The following is a 20443-nucleotide window of genomic DNA, read 5'->3' on the forward strand; positions in this document are numbered from 1 at the left end:
ATAAGTCCTGTTTCGAGGACATAATACATCTCACATTTATATTTATTTCTTCTTCTACACCTTTTTTTGTTGTTGTTTTACTACAAATGTATGTGCTTTTGATTTAAAACAACTCAGGAAAACTGAAAAAATATAAAGGGAGGATAAAGAGATTAATTCAACGACCACACCCGACCCCCGCACACCTCCACCTCCATTCTGGCCAATTTATTGCAAATGAAGTGATAACCTCTTGAACAGCAACACACACTTCTTCAATATGGCACAAGCGTCTTAGAAATGACCTAAATGTGTCGTTAACGTAGTCGTCGTCATTGTGGGTGACTATTTAGAAAAAAAAGAAAAAAGAAAAATCAAACCAAGAACCACACCATATTTAAAAAGTATTAAGACATTAATTAATCATCAGTAGAGCAGAAATGATTTGTTTACTTTTTATGTTTGTTTTTTTTAAAATTCCTTGTCGAAACATGCAGTCTGCCGCTCTGCAAGCAAAACTCGATTCTGGACCCCTTTGGAAAAAAAATTAAAAATAAAAACGCCAAAAAGAAAAAAAAGAAAATTCTTCCATCTCGAATGCATATGAACACTGCAAAAATGAGTAGCCCGGTCGAGCTAATATATACTTCTATTATTCATGACAGAAGCTGCAGAGTAAGACTTCAACATCCAGGTCATTGTGCAATTGAGGATCTCTCTTTCTTTCTCACTCCCTCCCTCCTCTTATATTTGAGGGCTGGATGGCGATTCCTTCACCCGTTAAATTATTGTCAATAAAAAGAAATTAAAAAAAGCACACTGGCCAGCGAATAAATGAAGCATGTAGTGACTAAACTCGCCTCTTCTTCAAAGTCAAAACCTCCGACTCATGTAGTGCCAAATGTTTCTGATACTCAAATTATTTTAAATTCTTAAAAAGGAAAAAGGAAAAAAGCCTATTGTCTATTTTTGACCCACTTTAATCTAGCTTGTGTGTGTCGCTTTAAGACATCCGATGTGCTTTTTCTCATTAAATGTCTGCTTTGGCACACTCCCAGCTGAGGTACCTAACCAAAAAAACACTTTATCAAGTATTATCTGGAAACTAGTGTTATTTTATTTTATATATATTTAAACTTCCACTGAGGATATTGTTGTTGCACTATACTTTAAATATATAGAGAGGAGTAAATTTCTCTTAAAAAAAAAGAAAAGAAAATGTGTCTGGAGTGTTCAGGAGAAATGAAGGCGTTCTCCTCCAGCTCTTATTTTGAAAATTCCAAACTAAAAATCCCTCTTAGCAGCCCCGTCTAATCTGCGCACACACGCACACACACACACACACACACACACTCACTCACTCTCTCACACACGTATCCCACTACATAATCCAAATAAATATTGTTGTTTTTTTTTTACAATAAGGGCAAATTGGTAAAATAAAAAGAACAAAAACAGAAAATGAAGCAAAAAAAAAAAAAAAAAAATCAATGTAGTGACTCATTATGTGACGCAAAAACTCTCAAAAAATACAATAAATCCATCACCGTCCAGTCGTTGTCAGTCAAATAAAGAAAGAAAACATTACAGGGAGAGATATATCTAGAGTAGTGGTTGGTTTTACAACGGCGGCTATGTCGAGAGAAATGACCGGGCGTCAGTTTGTCATGTTGCAACTTAAAAACAAAAAACAAAAAACAAAAAAACAACCCCTCCCTCTGTTTCGCCTTTCTCTCTTCGCCCAGAGGTGATCATGCGGTCTGATCAAAGTCTTTGACCTTTAACCCTTGGCTCCCCTCCATCCCTCCCCTCCACTCTCACTTCACTTTCCCCTCATCAAATAAACTCTCAAATCGCTCCTCTTCCTCGTCCTGCTCGCGGTGAAAGAGAAGAGGTGACGGGTGGGGGTAGGTGGGGATTGTTCAGTCGGCGTAGTGCATGATGGACTCGACGTAGTTTCCGGGGAAGAGGCCCGTGGTGCTGTTCATCACGCCCTCGTACCAGCCGTCGTCGTTCTTCTTGATCACGTAGATGATGGCGCCCTCCTGGAACGAAAGCTCGTCCTCTTTGTCTCGGGCGTAGTCGTAGATGGCCACCACTGCCGGAGAGAGGGAGCGTTAAAAAAAGAAAGAAAGAGGATAATAAATATGTTAAATGCAGGGTTTTTTCCACCTACATGTCTAATCTGGGTCAAATTTGCAGGAAAAACACCATATACTCTTTTCTTTTAGCTGGACTTTTCCTAATGTGACCCACAATTTACAAAAATAGAAATAAGATACATCATCATCAGCTTTTATCAATATTAATATAATGTTTTATAGTGTTGTATAGGACAGGCTGAGTCTGTTATCACTTCTAAAAAACATTTTAAAGACTCACTTTTATTCTCTGGGTTTAATTGTGTTTGATGTGTTTTACTTGTTATGTGATTTCATGAAGTATGAAAGGAGTGAAATCACAGGAAAAATAGACACAATGTGCAGAAAAACAGATTTTGGAGGTCTAAGCTTGATTTGAGGTGTTTTCAGGGTTGCAAATGTATAATTTTGTCTGAAAAGTTTTGCAGATTTGATGAAAATAAGTCACTTCCTGTGTTTTCAGAAGTAACCTCAGAAAAAATGTGTTCAATTTGATGAGAATTGAATCAGTAAGTGGAGGACAGAAGACCCAAATATTTGAGAAAAAGTACATTTTAACCTCTTAAATTCTCTGTATTCTAGTTTACATCCAGCTGTTGTCTATAAGAATCACTCTCTCTGCATCAGACACACAAACCTTTCTCCAGGTAGCTGCGTGGGGCCCAGGGAGGGTCCTCCTCTGCGTAGGGGTCGCTGTACTCCACCACCGCTGACTCCTCCTCGTCCTCCTCGTCTTCGTAGTCCTCCGGCGGCGGAGGAGGAGGTGTGGGCTCCTCAAACACCGGCTCGTCTGAGGGCGGAGGCGGGGGCGGCACGTCTGAGACTACAAGTTATCGGGAAGGAGAGAAGAATAATAACACAATCAGAGAAGCAAAGACTTTAAATCAGGAGCTGAAATGACGGACTGGCATTCCCATGCATTAGAGAGAGGGAGACTCCATGCATTTAGATTTTTAGGACTGTTTATTTTCCATTAAAAAGGAACGAGGATGAACACAGCACAGCACGGACGAGGAGCTGTGATACGACAGGTGAGAAAGGAACATGATGGTCGACATCGGAGAGAAATCAGAGACACAAATCACACAGAAATATAAACATGCTTCATTCTTTACTCTTCTTTTTTTATACATATTATATTTTCAATTATCAATCAACCATCAACATTTGCTGCCAAGGGGAACTGCTATTACTTTCCACTCAGCTAAAAATCAACACATGCTCTAACATGCAGACAAGAAAAGTAAGTATTAGGGACCGATATTGGATTTTTGGGGCCGATATCTGTTATTGGGGAGTTAAAACAAAAATCCAATATTGATAATCTTCTATATCCAGAATATGTACATAAAAAAGCACAGTTTTTTGGCATGTGGTTATCAAACACTTGTGACAAAGATAAGTAATGCAGGCATGATATTTTACAGTTTAACTATATTTAATGTATAAAATGACTGGAAAACTGAACTTAACTGGGAATTTAATAATTATAAATTACTATAAATAATAAAAACACATATATAGACACATTAAACTTGAATTAAGATTAAAATATATACACTATAATATACATAAAATGCTGCCTATATAATAAAGTAACAGTGCATATCAGACAAACATATATCCCTGCTCCATAAATGCCAATTAAGTCATAAAACACAATATGAAGCTTTCAAAATGACTAATTATTATTGCTTAAACTTAACATTGGTTGACCCATTTTTCTCAACATCACATGCATAAAAGCTCCATGAGGCAGCTGATGTTGCAGGTTGATCACATCTCTGATAATAACTGTAAGGGGAGTGTAAGTTAAATGAATGGCGGTCATGCAGAGGGGAGCGAGGGAGTGAGGGAGCGATGGAGCGATGGAGCTACTTACTAGTCTCCTGAACTCGGGCCACAAAGCCCATCAGAGGCAGCTGAGGGGTGATCTGCATGGAGGGGGGAGGGGGCGCGAGCGGACCTGCTATCACCAAGCAGTGTCAGTACACGGAGACGGAGGAGGAGGGCGGGGAGAGAGAGAGAGAGAGAGAGGGAGAGACGGAGAGAGAGAGAGCGAGAGAGAGAGGGAGGGAGAGCAGAGACAGCCAGGTTAGAATAAACGAGAAGAGAATTAACGAACATGAAGAAGAACAGAGCAGCATCAATGAAACATGATGATTTTAGCAAAGCACACACCTGAGAAATTAGTTTTTATACCCATAAAGTCCTTAAATTAAAAGAATATATTATTTATTCTAACACCACATCCACACTTATAAGTCTAATAGATCCAAACTCTGGTTTCTGTCTAGACTTTGTCGCCACCTACTGGTCTGACAGGCTTGGTTTGTCGTCATTTCTCACTCTTGGGGGTATGAAGATATTTTGTAGAAAGGTGGTCAATATTTTTCAAAAGAGGAGGAAAATATCAGTTTCACATGTGGTCAAGGCCTAAAACTAACTTTAGTGCTATTATTTAATAAAGTATGTTTATCTTGACTGCACAACTCATACATTTGAGCTGCAACTACCGGTAATCATTTTGAACTTTCAGTGGATCTACTGACTATTTTATTTTTTTGGATTAACTGATTCATTGTTTTGTCTTTAAAATGCCAGAATGTGACAAAACCTGTCATCACATATTCCTACAGCACAACATTTAGTCTTAAATGTCTTTTTTTGTCCCAATAACAACCCAAACACTCAAAAAATGTAATTTACAATGACATAAAACACTTTTAATAATCAAGTCATTTTAAAATCTTATTAAAAAATGCTATAAATTAATTGGTTCAAGTGTTAAATGTGAATATGTGCTGCTTTTTTTAGTCTTTTATGAGAGTATTTTTGTATTTTGGACTATTTATGGGACAAAAAAGCTGTTTAATTACGTCCACTTTGTTAATTGGGGCCCTTAATTACTTTACATTTATATATATATATATATATATATATATATATATAATACACTGAGCATGTAACAGAATAAACTGCAGATAAACTGAGGATGAAACACAGCAAACTGCAGTGAAAAGAGAGAAAAGCCGAGTGTAGTGCAGTGAAGGCAGTTAGACTGATGAGAAACGACAGAGCACAAAACCAGACAGACATCTTTAAATAAAAGATGCAGAAACACAAAACAGCTGCTCTCTCTGAAAAATCTAAAAAAAGGGGCCGGGAGAGAAGCCGGACCGCCTTTAAATCAGGAACACTGTTAAACTGGGGCAGTAGAGGACGATCTAAGGCTTGAAATTAATTGGTTAACCGGATGAGTCTCAGTGGGATGCTGGAAAATTATGAATCAATTAAAATATATTCACAGTTCTGGTCTTAACGAGCAAAACGAGCCATCGTGTTTGGTTTTAAAAGGCTCCTTATGTGTTTCTAATGAAGGTTCAAGCAACATGTGTCCATCAAAATTGGTTGTTCATGATTTTCCTGAATGGAGGACGTTTTTTATTTTGGATTATTAGCAATGAGTAAAGATTTGTTGTTCAACTGCATCCAATTTGTGTTTTATTTGACTTTAAAAATCTAAATAAAGTCAATAACACATTTAAATCTGCCTTTTTTAAACAGTCAATAAATGCAAAAACACAGAAAACACTTAAATAGATTATGGTTAAAAGTGTATAACCTCTGCTTCATGACCACTGAGGCCTTAAACTCTTTTATTTCCATTTAATAAACAGTAATATGAGTGACAGCTGGGGTACCTTGGTTCTGGGCGAAGTGGGGTCCTCCGTTGAGCTGGCTCTGGTTGTGTGGCATGTTGGGTTGCCCGGTGACAGACGAGGGTCGGCGGTACGGCAGCGAGCCTCCCACCTGCTGGCTCGGAGGCTGCTGCGCCGGGCGGTTCATGCTGTAGAACTGAGGAGGAGCACCTGAGAGGAGACGCCACCGGGGGGCAGCAGAGAGTTAGAAACAAAGAGCAGGAGGAGGATTCATTTCTCTCCCCTCTGGTCTCTTAATCAGAAACATCTAGTTTATTTAGCCTTGAGGAAGCTTATCTTTTATTGCTTTTACATGTAATTAAACCTGGTAACTGTAATAATACTTTATTAACAGCGTTTTATAGCCTGGTGCTTTATTAAAAAAGGATTTTATAGCCATTAATTAAGATTTATCATAGTTTTCTCTTTATTTTCATGTTTTACTGCCTTTTATCAATTTAATTATTTGTTTATTTTATCTATTGTTGTTTTTTGGTCACTTTTCTCATTTCTATTAGTCTTTTTTTTTAATTGCACTAACTTGTAATGAAAAGGTGCTCTAGTCAGGTTTTATTCAATGCTTCGTTATAAATGAAGTCTCTTAATACTTACAATATACACATTTTCTCCTGCATATACTCTAAATAAACATAAATGCTGATAATTGCTTACAGATAGTGTAAAAATAGCCTCTAAATGTTGAAAAAGATTAGTTAATATTAATTATGTCAAAGACTAAATGACTGTGTGGCTTTAATATAGAAAACCCAAGTAAAGAAACCAACTTCAAAAGATTCCTAAACTCATCTTCTCCCTTAGTAAATCTTTTTTTTTGAGGCGAAACGTTCCCATAATTCATCACTATTAGCATTCGTCTAATAGCGTTAATCATCAGAACTTAAACTGGCAGAAACAACAAAGAAAAAAGCTGAATTAAATATAAAAAACCACCACACACACACACACACACAGCTCATGCATTTATACATCAGAGCGGCGGCAACAGACACGGGCGGCTGATGAGATGCTGTGAAGGATGAGGAGCGGCGGAGAGATCCAGCAGAAGCAGCAGGAGGAGGAAGAGGAGGAAGAGGAGGAGGAGGAGGAGGAGTGGCGGGATAATGGAAAAAGTCTGAGGTGGGCGGCAGATGAGAAGAAGCTGCACGTCGGCCAGACTTGTGGCTGCGTTTAATCCAGACATGTGATGTTCTCGACAGTTTGGGATAAATGTTCTCAATGACGGGTTTTTTTTCCCCCCACGATGAATTTCTAACACTCGAATGTTTATACAGAAGAAAGGTGGGAATTAAGATTTGCCAAAAGCATTTTTTTTCCCTCCTTTGAATTGTAGATAGAGATTCAGCACAATGTTTTTATTTACATTTTTTTATAAAACATGTGCGGCCATTGAGAGGTGGACATGTCTGAATATGAAGCACAGATCAATGTAGGGGGGAATCTGAAGCTCAGTCTACTTCCTTAAGTTATAATTAAGAATATAAAACTTACTCAAATAAACTATATAAAGCTCTGATTTTTAGATCTCTCATCCAGATGACCAGATCTAAAAGGTGCGACAGGTTTGAATAAACTTCTCCAAACAGAGATGGAGACAGGTCGAGTTTAGATGAGCTAAACTAAAGTCTGATGTTTTACTTTAAACTTAAATCTGCCAACAAATCACACCTTCATAAATTAAGAACTACTAACAATGTACCCAAATTAAAACTATGAAGAAGAAGAGGAATGAAGAGGAGAAGAATAATAAAGATAATAGGAAGAAGAAGGAAGGAGAAAAAGATCAAAGAGGAGAAGAAGGTAGAGGACTAGCAGTGGGAAGAGGAGGAGAAAGAGAAGAAGAAAAAGGAAAAGAAGAAGAAGAAGAAGAAGAAGAAGAAGAAGAAGAAGAAGAAGAAGAAGAAGAAGAAGAAGAAATAGGAGAAGGACGAGGAGCAGAAGAAAATGAAGAGGGGAAGAAACAATGGAAGAAGAAGAAGAATGAAGAGGAGCAGCAGGAGGAGAATGAAAAAAAGAACAAGAAGGAGGAGAAGAAGAAGGAGGAAGAGGAGGAGAAGAAGGAGAACAGAAAGAGGGAGAAGGAGAAAAAGAAGGAGGAGGAAGAGAAGAAGAAAAATGAAGAGGAGAAACAATGGAAGAAGAAGAATGAAGAGGAGGAGCAGCAGGAGAAGGAAAAAAGAACCAAGAAGGAGAAAAAAATGGAGAAGAAACAATGGAAGAATATGAAGAATGAGGAGGAGGAAAAAAAGAAGAAGGAAGAGGGAGAAGGAGAAAAAGAAGGTGAAGGAGAAGAAGAAGAAGAAGAAGAATCTTAAGATGTGACTTGGACATGATTCACTGTGTTTGAGATAAACCAGTGAAACTCTCAGTGAGCAGCAGGTGGAGCCGGTGAGCAGCGAGACGACACAGCTGGATGACGACACATCAGTGGACGAACACATCTGGGTCTTACAAGCAGGAGGATGCATGTCTGAGGGGTGGAGGGTGGCGGGCGATGGGTGGGTGGGTGGGGGGGGGGGGGGGGTCGGGGTTGGGATGGAAAGGTGTGCAGAGGACCGGGTGAGCTTTCCCCCCCTGCCGGGTCACACTCACCTTGTGCAGGGTTGCCGTAAGGAGCGGGGCCTGTGCCGGTGGGGGCCGCAGAGGCGGGGAGCTGGGGAGGGGGAGGGGGCACAGGCGGGATCTCTACGGGGGGGTTGGGGGCCTGTGGGGGGCCGTCTAGGGCGGAGGTGGGGGCACCGGGGGTGGTGGCGGAGGTGGCAGTGTTGGGGGGAGGTTTAGCTGGGTTGGCTGGGGCAGAGATGGAGACTGAGGTGTCGGAGGTGAGGAGGAGGGGGGGTTAAAAGAGGAGGAGAAAAGAAAGGTGAGGGGAGGTCAAGATAAGAGTGAGAAAAGAAGAGAGGAGTCCAGAGCGTCGCATTTTAATTCAAAACGATTATTTTCAGAGTCTCATGTAGAAATCCTGGACTCCCAACAAAGATTAGTCAAGTTAGTTTGATTTCAGGCAGCCGTCGTGACTCTATGAGAGGAGAAAGAAAAAAAAAAAGAAAGACAGGAAGTGGATAGTTTTACCTGGGAAGGCGTTGGGCGGGGCCGGGGTCGGCACGGCGATGGGCACGCCAACGCTGCCGCTGCCGCTGTTCTCCCGGCTGCTGCTGCGGCTGCTGCTGGGATGGCTGCCTCCGCTGCTCCCACTGCTGGTGGCAGGGCAGCAAAACACGTCAGACCGAAACACACACAACACACACACACACACACACACACTTACACACACTCACTGTCCGTCACACACTGCAGGTCACACACACACACACTTCAGAGTAGAGGAGGAGGAAATCCGTGACTAAACTTCAGCTTTACTAATTTAAAAGTATAATACAGTACATCAGCTTTTTGCCGAATGTTTCTACCTTAAACTTTTTAACTTCTTAACTAATTAGTTGCAGTAAATGTTTGTGTTTCCACCACATTCAAACTACTATAAACTAGTCAAATTAGTCAGATAACATAATTTTAGGATGGCTCTTCTTATGTTATGTTATGCAAACTTTATGAATTGGTTTCTATGGTCAATAAACAAACAGCTCTTTTTGACTTATTACAGGGTATCTGCACATTTTAAACAACACATTTAATGACTTTTAAGACATTTTTAAACCTCTAAAAAGTAAAAAATAATACCATTGCTGAAATATATATTATAATAATGATGATAATAATGCAAAAGCAAGATATTACTATTGTAGTGGGTTGAAATGGGACTAATATAGGACTGTAACTAATGATTAGTTTCATTATAGTTCCAACTGCTGATTTTTTTTTTTAACTTTAATTAATAAGTTGATGGGTTGGTTTACATAAAATAATCAGAAATATAACGATAATAATGACTTAACTTCTACAATTCAACACATTTTAAAACATTTCAACAGGGACCCTGTGTTAGTTACAGGAAGTGTTTGTGTTTCTGCCCCATAAAATTGATCATTTTTTAAATAACAGCAACTTTATAAGCAAGTTTCACACCCACTCCTATTTATTTTCATACTAGTTAGTCAAGCAAACATCATAAATTGGATTTTAAAATCAATAAACTACAAGAAATGTCTGACTCTTGACCAAATATTGATTCTAGTGGCAGCTTTTTGGAAACTGGCAGAAGAGCTAAATTAAGTCTGTGGTCGTAACGTAGGAAAAGTTTCTGTGGTGGAAACAGGCTGCAGTAATAAAACACTATTTCTATTAAAGCAGCAAATACTGTATAATAATGTATAATAATAATAATAATAATAATAATAATAACTTTTCTTTCTTCCAACACAGCGACACACTTCAGGTAAACTTGACACTCACAGTAACTCAAAATGAATAAAGCGGCACCCTCAAGAGCATTGATGTGTTTTGAAATGACCACACTGATAAAAAAGAGGAGAAAGCAGCTTTGGGAAGTCCAACCAAAGACACACACACACACACACACACACACATACATACACACACACTCACGCACACACACACACACACAAGTGACAAACACAGGTGACGCAGCGGGCGACACGAGACGAAAGACACACGACACATGAAGAAGAAAAGGAGGAGGAAGAGCTGGACTTTCTTTTCTTTTTCTTTTTTTTTTTTAAAGACAGGAAGAAGAGCGCATGGCTGAGAGATGAAGATGATGAGCTGTGTGGATGGAGTGGTGCAGATTTATAAAGAAAAGAAAGAAAGAAAGAAAAAAAAAAGATTTGTGCTGAGAGTAGAGTCGGGGGGGAAACTTTATTTAAAAAAAAAAATATATATAAAAAAAATTGGGTTTAACTGCTGCACATGAGTGGAACAGATGGGGCCGCAGTGACGAAACTTTCCATGCCACCCCTCCCTCTTTTCCCCTCCGATTCCTGATTTTACTCCTCTCTCTCTCTCTCGGCAGACGGAGAAGGGGAATCTATGAATATCTCTGGTTGCTCGGGATGAAAGAGGCTCGTCTTGGGAGATGAGCTGACATCGGGTTGACAGGGCTGAGGGGGCGACGCTGCCTATTTAATGACTATTACCATAGGAACCTGCGTCTAGCCACGCTAAATACAGCTCTGAGTCTCCACCTCGCCCTCGCGGTGTGCAGCGAGGAGGGGGACACAGGAAAAATAAACTGTTGCACAAAAAAAAAAAAAAAAAGTGGAAGTGGAGTAAAAGTGATTCCACGAGGAGAAGAAGAAGAAGAAGAAGAAATGTTTAGAAGCTGTCTCGTTGTTCAAGTGTAAGAGAAGAAGAAGAAGAAGAAGAGGAGGAGGGGGGAAGGAGTGTAGGAGTGTAGGAGGGGAGGGGGGGCGTGTTTCTGAAGTGTAGAGAGAGAGGCATGCTGGGAGGTGGGGAGGGGGTACCTGTACGTGCGGTTCCTCTGATTAACAGATGCAGTGCGTGCAGGGCTCTGCTGGGGGGGCGCCATGTTGCGCGTCGGGCTCGAGACGTAGTCGTTAGGGACAACGGGCGGACGCACCGGCTCAAGCGTCCGATAGGGGGAGTGGCGCCTGCGAGAGGAGGGGGGGGGGGGGGTCAGGAGGACAGGAGTCGAAGGAGGTAGAGGGGAGGAGGAGGTAGAAGAGGGGGGAGGGGGAGGGGGCATCCACAGAGAAGTGTAGGGGGAAGGGGGGGAGGGGGGAGGAGAGCAAGAAACAAACAAGTGCAAACTTAAAAAATGGGGAATGACAGGTGGAGGAACATCGGGGCTGGTGGGCGGAGTCAGGACGACACGATGACGCTGCTGTCCAATAAAAACCAAACCTCATCTTTCATTATTATTATTATTATTATTATTATTATTATAATAATTATCATTATTATTTAATGGATGAATTCTTCTTAAAGACAACTAACTGATTTGATGTAAACTTCAGTGAGATTTATAAAAGTTAATTCAGGTGAATTAAAAAAGGATCAAAGTGTCTCTCTGGTTTATATTCAGCAGCTCAGATCAGTCGGCTGTCACTTTCAGTCTATTAAATAAATCACTTGATTGACAGAGAATGTTATCGGTAATGATATTTAGTGATAATTGCCAATTAAGTCAAAACAGTTACTGGTTCCTGCTTCAAAATGTCAACACTTATTATTTATTGACTAGTATGATTTTAAAAAATGGACAAAACAAACTATTTAAATGCCTAAAATTGAGCTTTAGGATCTATTTTCTGACATTTTATGGATAAAACAATTCATAAATTAAGCAAAAAAATAATAATTGATAATGAAAAATAACTGTTGCATGATAATTACAGCTACTTAGATGTTCATACAGGTCAGTAAAGCAGTTTTAAATTTCAGATTTAATACTTGAATTACAGAATTTAGCAATAAAGAGTAATTTATCACTAAAATATGAGCTTGTTTATTTCATATTTAGTGTAATTAAGAAAATCTGAGCTCAAAATACTACTTTTTTAAATATATAATAATGCCACAATGAGTCTTTTAAGATATAAAAACCAAACTTGCTTGTTTTTTGCACACTGATAATCTAATATATCAAAAATATAGCTACACTATTTACATTAAAGTCCTTTAAAAGTATCTGAAGCAGGTTTTTAAGCCGACAGCAGAGTTGTCCTGACGATGTCCTCACTTTGTTTTAATTCTTTATATATTTATAAAACAGGGGGACAGAAAACATAACCTTGAGATTTATTGATCTGTGGGCCTGAAAAGAAAAAAAAAAAAAGAAAAAAAGAGAAAAAGATGTACTGTCTGGCATGTAAATATCCCAGCTGACACAGTGAGGGGGTGACCCATCTCTGAGCACTGTTGCCATGGCGAAACGTTGCTATGAGGAAATATGGGGCAGCCAGGAGTGGGCGAGCTGGGTCACAAACACACACAAGTGAAAGTAAATAAATAAATAAAAAGAATAAATAAATAAATAAATAAATAAAGGGGAAAAAAAGGAAGTTGAATAACAGAAGAGAGATTAAAATAATAAGTAGGATGTCCGCCCGTAGCCTCGCAGGCTGCGGCTGGAGGTGCATCATGGAGGGTTGGAGGCGCTATGGTTGACTGGCATGCGTCTTGAAGGGACGGACACACACACGCACACACACACTGATACACACACACATACACCTCTGAAGGCCATTAAGAAGAGGCGGACACACTCAATCACCCACAAACTCACACACAGAGAGACAATTTTGAAGGGCATCATGGGAGTGTGGGGACTGGAGGAGGGGGTGGACACACACACACACACTTCACCAGAAACACACACAGCACTGTGACGCCCAGGAAAGTCCCAAGAGTGAGGATGAGACACACAACATGTACGTGCTGCACTAGCTGAGCTCCTGTGGGATAAGAGACACTTTTAACAGTGAGACACACACACACACACACACACACACACACACACACACACGGGGACACACAACATCAAAAAGCTCTCTGAAGAAACAATTACAGTCGACCTCGTCACCGGCACAGAGGGACACACGTGCAATCAGAGAGAAATAACCTCACATTAATCACCAGACGCTGCTCATGTATCTCTTCTGTCTAGTTTGACCATTTAAGAACTAAGAGTCTGATTGAAAGTAGATTTAAGACACATATCTGTATATTCAACCTTAAAAAACCTCAAACACAGCATATTTCTTCTTATCCAACACTGACACTGATTTATCTGTAATGAGCAAATATCAGTAAATAAAACATCTGGCTGTAATAAACTCCTCCACTGCAGATATTCTGACTTCTTGTGGAGGGAAAAGCACAAGTGTTATTGAAAAGTAGCAGAATCAATTGATTAGTAAATTGACTAATAGTTTTGAGTCACTTTTTACAAGCAAAAAAGTTCAAATGTTCTGATTCCAGCTTATAAAATGTGAATAATTTCAGGTTTCTTTAGTCCCTTATGGCTTTAAACTCAATATTTTTGGGTCAAAAATAAGAGAATTTAGGTAGTGGGAAACATTGATTTGACATTTTAAAGAATAGAAATAATCACACCTGTGCTTTTCCTTTTATAAACATGCATGTCAGGAATGCTTGAACTGGATTTCAGAGCTTCGACTTTCAGTATTTAAGAACAAAATCTGACCCAACTACGACAAATAACCTAAAAAAAACATTTAAATGAACAGTTTAAAAGCACAGAAAGTGATAAACGTAACACTGACAGCTGCTGGTGACGTCCCACCATGATTAGTACCTGCTGAATTCCTCACTGTGACCTTTGTATTAACGTCCCTCCTGTGCTCTGGCATTAGATAAATGCCAATTTAAAAAAAAAAAGGTTCCCCACCTGCACCACCTGTCTCAACATACGGAGCTTCCACACCCAATTAAACCTTTATTAAAACCTTTTTATTTCATCAGACTGCCCGCTGAAATCTGTCAGGGTCTTGTTTTAAGCGGACGTTACTCTAGTCGGTGTTTTTTCCCACAATGCAAAAGAAATGTAAGTCATGTGGGCTGCAGACTGGACGCATATATAAAAGCTGATGTCGGCACATTGGACTAAAATCTGTAGGCGAAGTCGGCTCCTTTCATTTCAATTATTTATTATTTCTATTTGCATTAAAAAGCCTCCAGTGCTTCTTACAATACACTCGAGACATCTTAATGCATAAATAAAGTGTTTAGAAGAGAAGCAAACAGGCAAGATGGGTTTTATTTTTAAGCTGCCTTAATTGTGCATTAATGGCACCGAATATTCAACAGCTTGGATCCAATATCTATCATCTCATTTACTTATATCAACATTTTTACTAATTCTTTGATTTATTTAATGAAGAAAAACTACTGGCTATATTTATTTATTAAAGTACAGCAGTAAAAATCATCATGTATTATTTTGAAAATCTGTCACATACAGATACTATATTTAATTTCCTATTATCTTATTATTATCTTTTTTGGTTGAATGAGTTTTACTGTCTCCACTTTGCTAGATCAAATAAGAGGAAGAGTCTTAACCTGAGCTTTAACCCTCCTGTCGTCCTCCCGGGTCAAATTGACCCCGTCTGTTTTGACTGTTCCTTCTTTCCTCCCTTCATTCCTTCCTTCGGTCCTTCCTTGTTTCCTCCCTCCCTCCCTCCTACCTTCCTTCCTCCCTCCCTCCTTTCCTTCCTTCCTTCCTTCCTCCCACCTGTCCTTCCTTCCTTCCCTCTTTCCTTCCTCCCTTCCTTCCTTCCCTTCCTCCCTTCCTTCTTTCTTTTCCTCCCTTACTCCCTCCCTCCTTTCCTCCTTCCTTCCTGCCTCCCTCCCTCCTTTCTTTCCTTCTTCCTCCCTCCTTTCCTTCCTCCCTCCCTCCCTCCCTCTCTTCCTTGAGTAGAGGACAACAGGAGGGTTAAAATGACATTTAAGTTATGTTTGAGTCATATTTCAGCGTTCAGTTTAATGTTAAAATCTTTCTTTTATATGACTTCGGTGTAGAAGCTTCTTTAGAAACAGGTAGCCTCCACTAGCACAGAAGACTAAAGATAACCAGTGTGATGTGAGCCGGCACTGACTGGTACGTTAAACCCGCCCGAGGACTCTAATTAAAACCACTGATGATGAAATTGGGAGTAACTGGGAGCTCGTCTGAGGGGCTTCTCCGTTAAGTCAAACTGCAGCGGCCGCGCTCGGACTCTGACGGACACTCTGACGACTCGGCGTCCTCGCGGTTCGCCTGGTTACATACCCGAGGGTCCCTTTCCCCGACATGGGCGGGCTGGGGGGCTTCTGTGTGGGGGGGTTGGTGCGAGGGAGGGCGCCTCCTCCGGCCTTCATGTTCTGAGCGCTGGCCTGCGGGGGACGGACGGGAGGGAAGAGATTATTATTTATTATTTATTTATTCTGCAGCTGGAAGATTTAAAAACTTTAACAGTAAACTTTAAAAAAGGATCCATTTGACATTTTAGGGAACTCTGAATATTCGCTTTCATTCATATTTGTCTCCTCAATATGAAGCTGAATCCTTATCCAACACATTACTGAATATAAAACCTCCATAAAACTACAAAATGAGGTTTTTGCTGCAACAGTTTGAGTCAGTTTTAATGCAAAAAAAGCCAAATAACAAATATTTTCTGGTTCCAGCGTCTCAAATGTGTTGATTTTAAGCTTTTCTATGTAAAACATGATAATAAACTGAATATATTCAGATTTTGGACAGTCAGGCGAACAAAACCAGTCATATAAACATTATAAACACTTTTATGACGTTAACACAGACTTAACAATTATTCATCGATATCTGTTTCTTCAATATGAAGCTGGATTCAAACCTAACACATAACTGAATATGAAACACTCATTAAACTACAATATAAATCTAACATTTGAATAAAAGCTGCAGTTTGAGTCATTTTTAATGCAAAAAAAAACGCCAAATATTTTCTGGTTCCAGCTTCTCAAATATGTTAATTTAAAGCTTTTTAATGTAAAACATGACAGTAAAGTCAATATATTCAGATTTTAGACTGTCAGCAGAATAAAATAATATATAGGAGGAGTTCACCTTTGATTTTGGAAAATTATAAGTCATTTATCAAACCTTACTGACATTTTACAGATTTAACTAATAGAGTAAATCACTGGCAGATGGATCGATAATAGAAATAATTGCTTGTTCTTCATTTTTCTTCATGTTGTCCTCAGTCTACACTTCTTCTGTCATATTAACAACATGTCAATCAACTGTGAAGCACTTTAACCTGTATAAATAAATAAATTATGATAAGCTATAATAACCTGTGCATCCTGGATTCAGTTTCATATTGATTGGAAGCGAATGAGCATATTTCCCAAAATGTCTCCTTTAACTCTTAAATACTATTTTTTTTTTTTTAAATGACAACAAACACCAACAATAAACAACAAAACAAAAACTCTCACAGCAAATCACAACACAAAACTTCATCATAAATAATAAATAAAAACACTCCTCTATCCTTTTAATGCTCCTGCTTTTAAAAGTCTTACCTTAAACCTTTGCAACCACTACGGTTGATTATTAAGATAAAAGAATTAGGCGAGCAGAAAGAGAGAAAAGAGAAGAAATCAGAGCGTTAGTGTGCGTGACGAAGGAGAGAAAAGATTAAAAAAAACAAAAAAAACCCCCAGCAATTACTCATGCATGTTTTACATAAAGCTGGTGAGAGTCACAGGAAACAATGGCTCAGTGTGGAGATGTGAGGAATATTTGCAAAGGTTTGAAACAAGCTGGTCTTTGTTGGAGGAGAGAGAGAGAGAGAGAGAGAGAGAAAGAAAGAAAGAGAGAGAGAGAAAGAGAGAGACACACATTCACTGTTTTATTAAATTAAAAACAAGTCATTTGGACAGGAAGCTGTTAACAGATTTACAACATCCAGACTTTATATTTGGGTTGAATTTATATCCTGGGTGACATTAATTTCCAACTGTACGTGAAAAAAAAAAAAAAAAAGGCTGAGTCATCGATTTTTTTCTTATATTACTTGAAACCTAATCATGACGGCTTTGACCTATAAAAGTCCTTCCTGGCAGATTTTCTACAGAGAATAAAGCGCTTTAATTCAACTCTCTGTAGCGGATAAATCACATATTAAATATATAAACACAGGAAACATCTCAGAGTTGTGAGTAAATTTTAAAAAAGTGACATTTTTTTCTTCTTCGATCTTTAATTTGACTCATTTTTAGAGGCCAGGTCATTTTTTTTTTTTACATTTAAGAGCTGTAAAAACACCCAATACTCATTTCCTCTAGGTGGACTTCTCCTAATGTGACCCTGAATATACAAAAATATACAAAAATGGAAATAAAACTTTTTTTAAACTTTTTGTACAGCTGATACACATTCTCGTGTATCAAAATGTCCAAATTTGACTTGTTTTTAACACAAAATTCAAAAATCAGCATTCAAACACATAGCTGTATTCTTTATATTCTATAAAATAGTGATTTTAAATGTCTTTTTTCCCCATAAATACATAGAATACACTCTTCATTAAAGACTAATGGGGAATTAATGAATGTGAATTGGTCTAAACACTGATGATGAGTCAGTATATGAACAGGAAGTAGGGCTGGGCGATTATAGCAAAAATCTAAATCACCATTAATAGAACTTTTAACCTCGATGAACTATGATGTATTTTTCAGTTTCTTTAGTTTAGTATTTTCCACTGCTGCCCTCACACGAGGATCTTTAGGGAGTGAAAATAATGATGTTTTAACCTTCGTGTCGTCCTCCCGGATCAAATTGACCCCGTCTGTTTTGACTGTTCCTTCCTTCCTTCCTTCCTTCCTTCCTTCCCTCCCTCCTTTTCTCTTTCTTTCCTCCTCTACCTTCCTCCCTTCCTCTCCTTCCTCCCGTCTTTCCTTTCCTCGCTTCCCTCCCTCCCTCCTTCCTTCCTTCCTTTCCTTCCTTCCTTCCTACCTTCCTCCCTCCTTTCCTACCTCCTTTCCTTCCTTCCCTCTTCCTCCCTTCCTTTCCTTCTTCCTTTCGTTCCTCCCTTCCTCCCTTGACTCGAGGACAACAGGAGGGTTAAGGTGTGATGCTGTGGTTAATGTCTTGTTTACTTGATTAGAACTATGTAAAGATCATGGTTTGGGTTCAAATGATCACTGGAGACAAGTTTTTCAAATTCCTTAAAGATATGCAACCTTTGTTGTCATGGTAACAGTCAACACCACGATTAATTTATATGAGCAAGATTAAGTCGATTAGAGTTTCTAAATGTCGGTGTGGATTATTTTTCGATTGCCCAGCCCTAACAGGATGTAAGGGTTAAAAAAGAGGCTGACTGGGCCCCCCCCCCCCCCTTACCTTGACTCCGTGCCCCATGTCGTCCAGCAGACTGTAGTCGATGGGTTTGCGGATGTAGCGCACCGGCCGCTCCGGATTGGCCGGCGCGATGATCTTGTGTGTGCGGGACGTGTTCTTGTTGGTGGTGAGGATGCCGATCTCCCGCCTCGCCACCTTCTCTTTGTGGATGTCCACCGTCTGAAGACAAAGAGATTCATTTAACCTCGTCGTCGCTCCGCTCGTTATGACTTATGACTTTATTTTTCGTCTAGCTGGTGCGTCGTACCTGTGAGATGTGGTTGATGGACGACTCCATGCGGCGGAGCTGCGAGGCCTGGATGTCCAGCATCTGCAGCACATTGTTGGCGAGTGTGTTTATCAGGTAGGCTACGCTGGCCAGAGACTGGGTAGTGTAGTTTTTGGTCTCCTCCAGCGCCCTCTGCTTGTCTGGAGACTGGAGGGAAAGAAGAGAAGAAGAAGAAAAGAGATATTTAACCAGGCGGGGAGTTCTGGTCCTCTGAAATGAGGCCAATGTGGAAGTAACTTAGAGCTGCATTCTATCAAAAGGCCACCATGCTGCGTTTATTGGACATTTCTTGTCAATTCAGCTTAATTAATTTTCTCTCCAATCTGCTGCTTAAAGCAACATACAGCAGAACATGTGCAGAGATATTAGAGCTGAGCGAGTTACCATGACGATAGTTCACGCATCACATCCTGGTTTTTAATAATTAGTCAGTAAACTCAGCTTTGTAGAGTTTACTGCAGGCTGGAAACTCTGCACTTTTACTTACAGTTAAAACTAACAGAGCTGCAGCGGCTTCCTGTCTAAGCTTTTCAAAATAAAACCTTTGTTATTGTGCGCTATCTCATTAAAAATCGATTTTATTAGTTTTGAGATCGTTTGACCCCTAAATTACAATCCCGATCAAATTTCGATTAATTGAGCAGCCTTAATTTAACCTTTTGAAAGAACTGATATAAAAGATGGATTTTTATGTTTATGGTGTGCAGATGAAGCGTTTCCTGAGTAACAGACGCTGAAGAAGAAGAAGAAGAAGAAGAGTGAAATTTGTTCAGCTTGCTCCAGGACATTTTTGGAAATACCATCTGTGTGTGAAGCATATGCAGACATTAAGTATTTATTCTCTTCACTGATGAGAAAGCTTACAAGGAAACCTAAAGAAAAGTGCTCGAACGAAGCATGATGACATTTAAATCTATTTAACGGCATTAATTCAACACTTCCTTCCTCCCTCCATCCTTTACTTCCTCCCTTCCTCTTTTCCTTTCCTCGCTTCCTCCTCCCCTCCTTTCCTTCCTTCCTTCCTCCCTCCCTTCCTTCCTCCCTCCTTTCCTTCCTTCTTCCTTCCTCCCTCCTTTCCTCACTCCCTTCCTCCCTCCCTCCTTTCCTTCCGTCTTCCTTCCTCCCTCCCTTACTTTCCTCCCTCCTTTCCTTTCTTCCTTCTTCCTCCCTCCTTTCCTTCCTTCCTTCCTTCCTTCCTCCCTCCTTTTCTTCCTTCTTCCCTCCCTTCCTCCCTCCTTTTCTTCCTTCTTCCCTCCCTTCCTTCTTCCTTTCCTTTCTCCCTCCTTTCCTTCCTTCCTTCTTCCTTCCTTTCCTTCCTCCCTTCCTTCCTGCTGCATTTAAATAAAACCACTATTTTACTTTGCTGTGACACTGACTCACTAAATGTTGACTCTGGTTTAAGGAAAGGTAAAGTAAACATCCTGCTGCGTTAAAATGTGTCAGGTAAAAAACAAACAGGAAGTAAAAACAGCAGCAGGTGAAGTGAGTCTCAGGTATTACGGCTGCAGCCAGCGGAGAGTGAGAGTGAGAGGAG

At 39.7% G+C, this 20443-nt stretch overlaps 1 protein-coding gene across 6 annotated transcripts in view; it reads right to left on the reverse strand.

Annotated features, from left to right (window-relative positions):
- Positions 1–1889: 1889 nt before the first annotated feature.
- LOC128354104 (abl interactor 2-like) overlaps positions 1890–20443 on the reverse strand; it is a 25346-nt gene continuing 6792 nt past the window's right edge. The window contains exons 2-10 of one of the 6 annotated variants that reach the window (XM_053314357.1): positions 18889–19056; positions 18624–18800; positions 15513–15616; positions 11221–11367; positions 8912–9033; positions 5825–5992; positions 4003–4086; positions 2758–2943; positions 1890–2077 (exon numbers count right to left, since the gene is read on the reverse strand). In XM_053314357.1, coding sequence (XP_053170332.1) covers positions 1902–2077; positions 2758–2943; positions 4003–4086; positions 5825–5992; positions 8912–9033; positions 11221–11367; positions 15513–15616; positions 18624–18800; positions 18889–19056 — 1332 coding nt within the window. In that variant the 3' untranslated portion in view covers positions 1890–1901. Of the gene's footprint in view, positions 2078–2757; positions 2944–4002; positions 4090–5824; positions 5993–8911; positions 9037–11220; positions 11368–15512; positions 15617–18623; positions 18801–18888; positions 19057–20443 lie in introns of all 6 variants that reach the window. The other 5 variants (XM_053314356.1, XM_053314355.1, XM_053314354.1 and 2 more) reach the window with 5 other exon arrangements.

This window comes from Scomber japonicus, chromosome 24 (assembly GCF_027409825.1).
Source record: "Scomber japonicus isolate fScoJap1 chromosome 24, fScoJap1.pri, whole genome shotgun sequence".
NCBI lineage: Eukaryota > Metazoa > Chordata > Actinopteri > Scombriformes > Scombridae > Scomber > Scomber japonicus.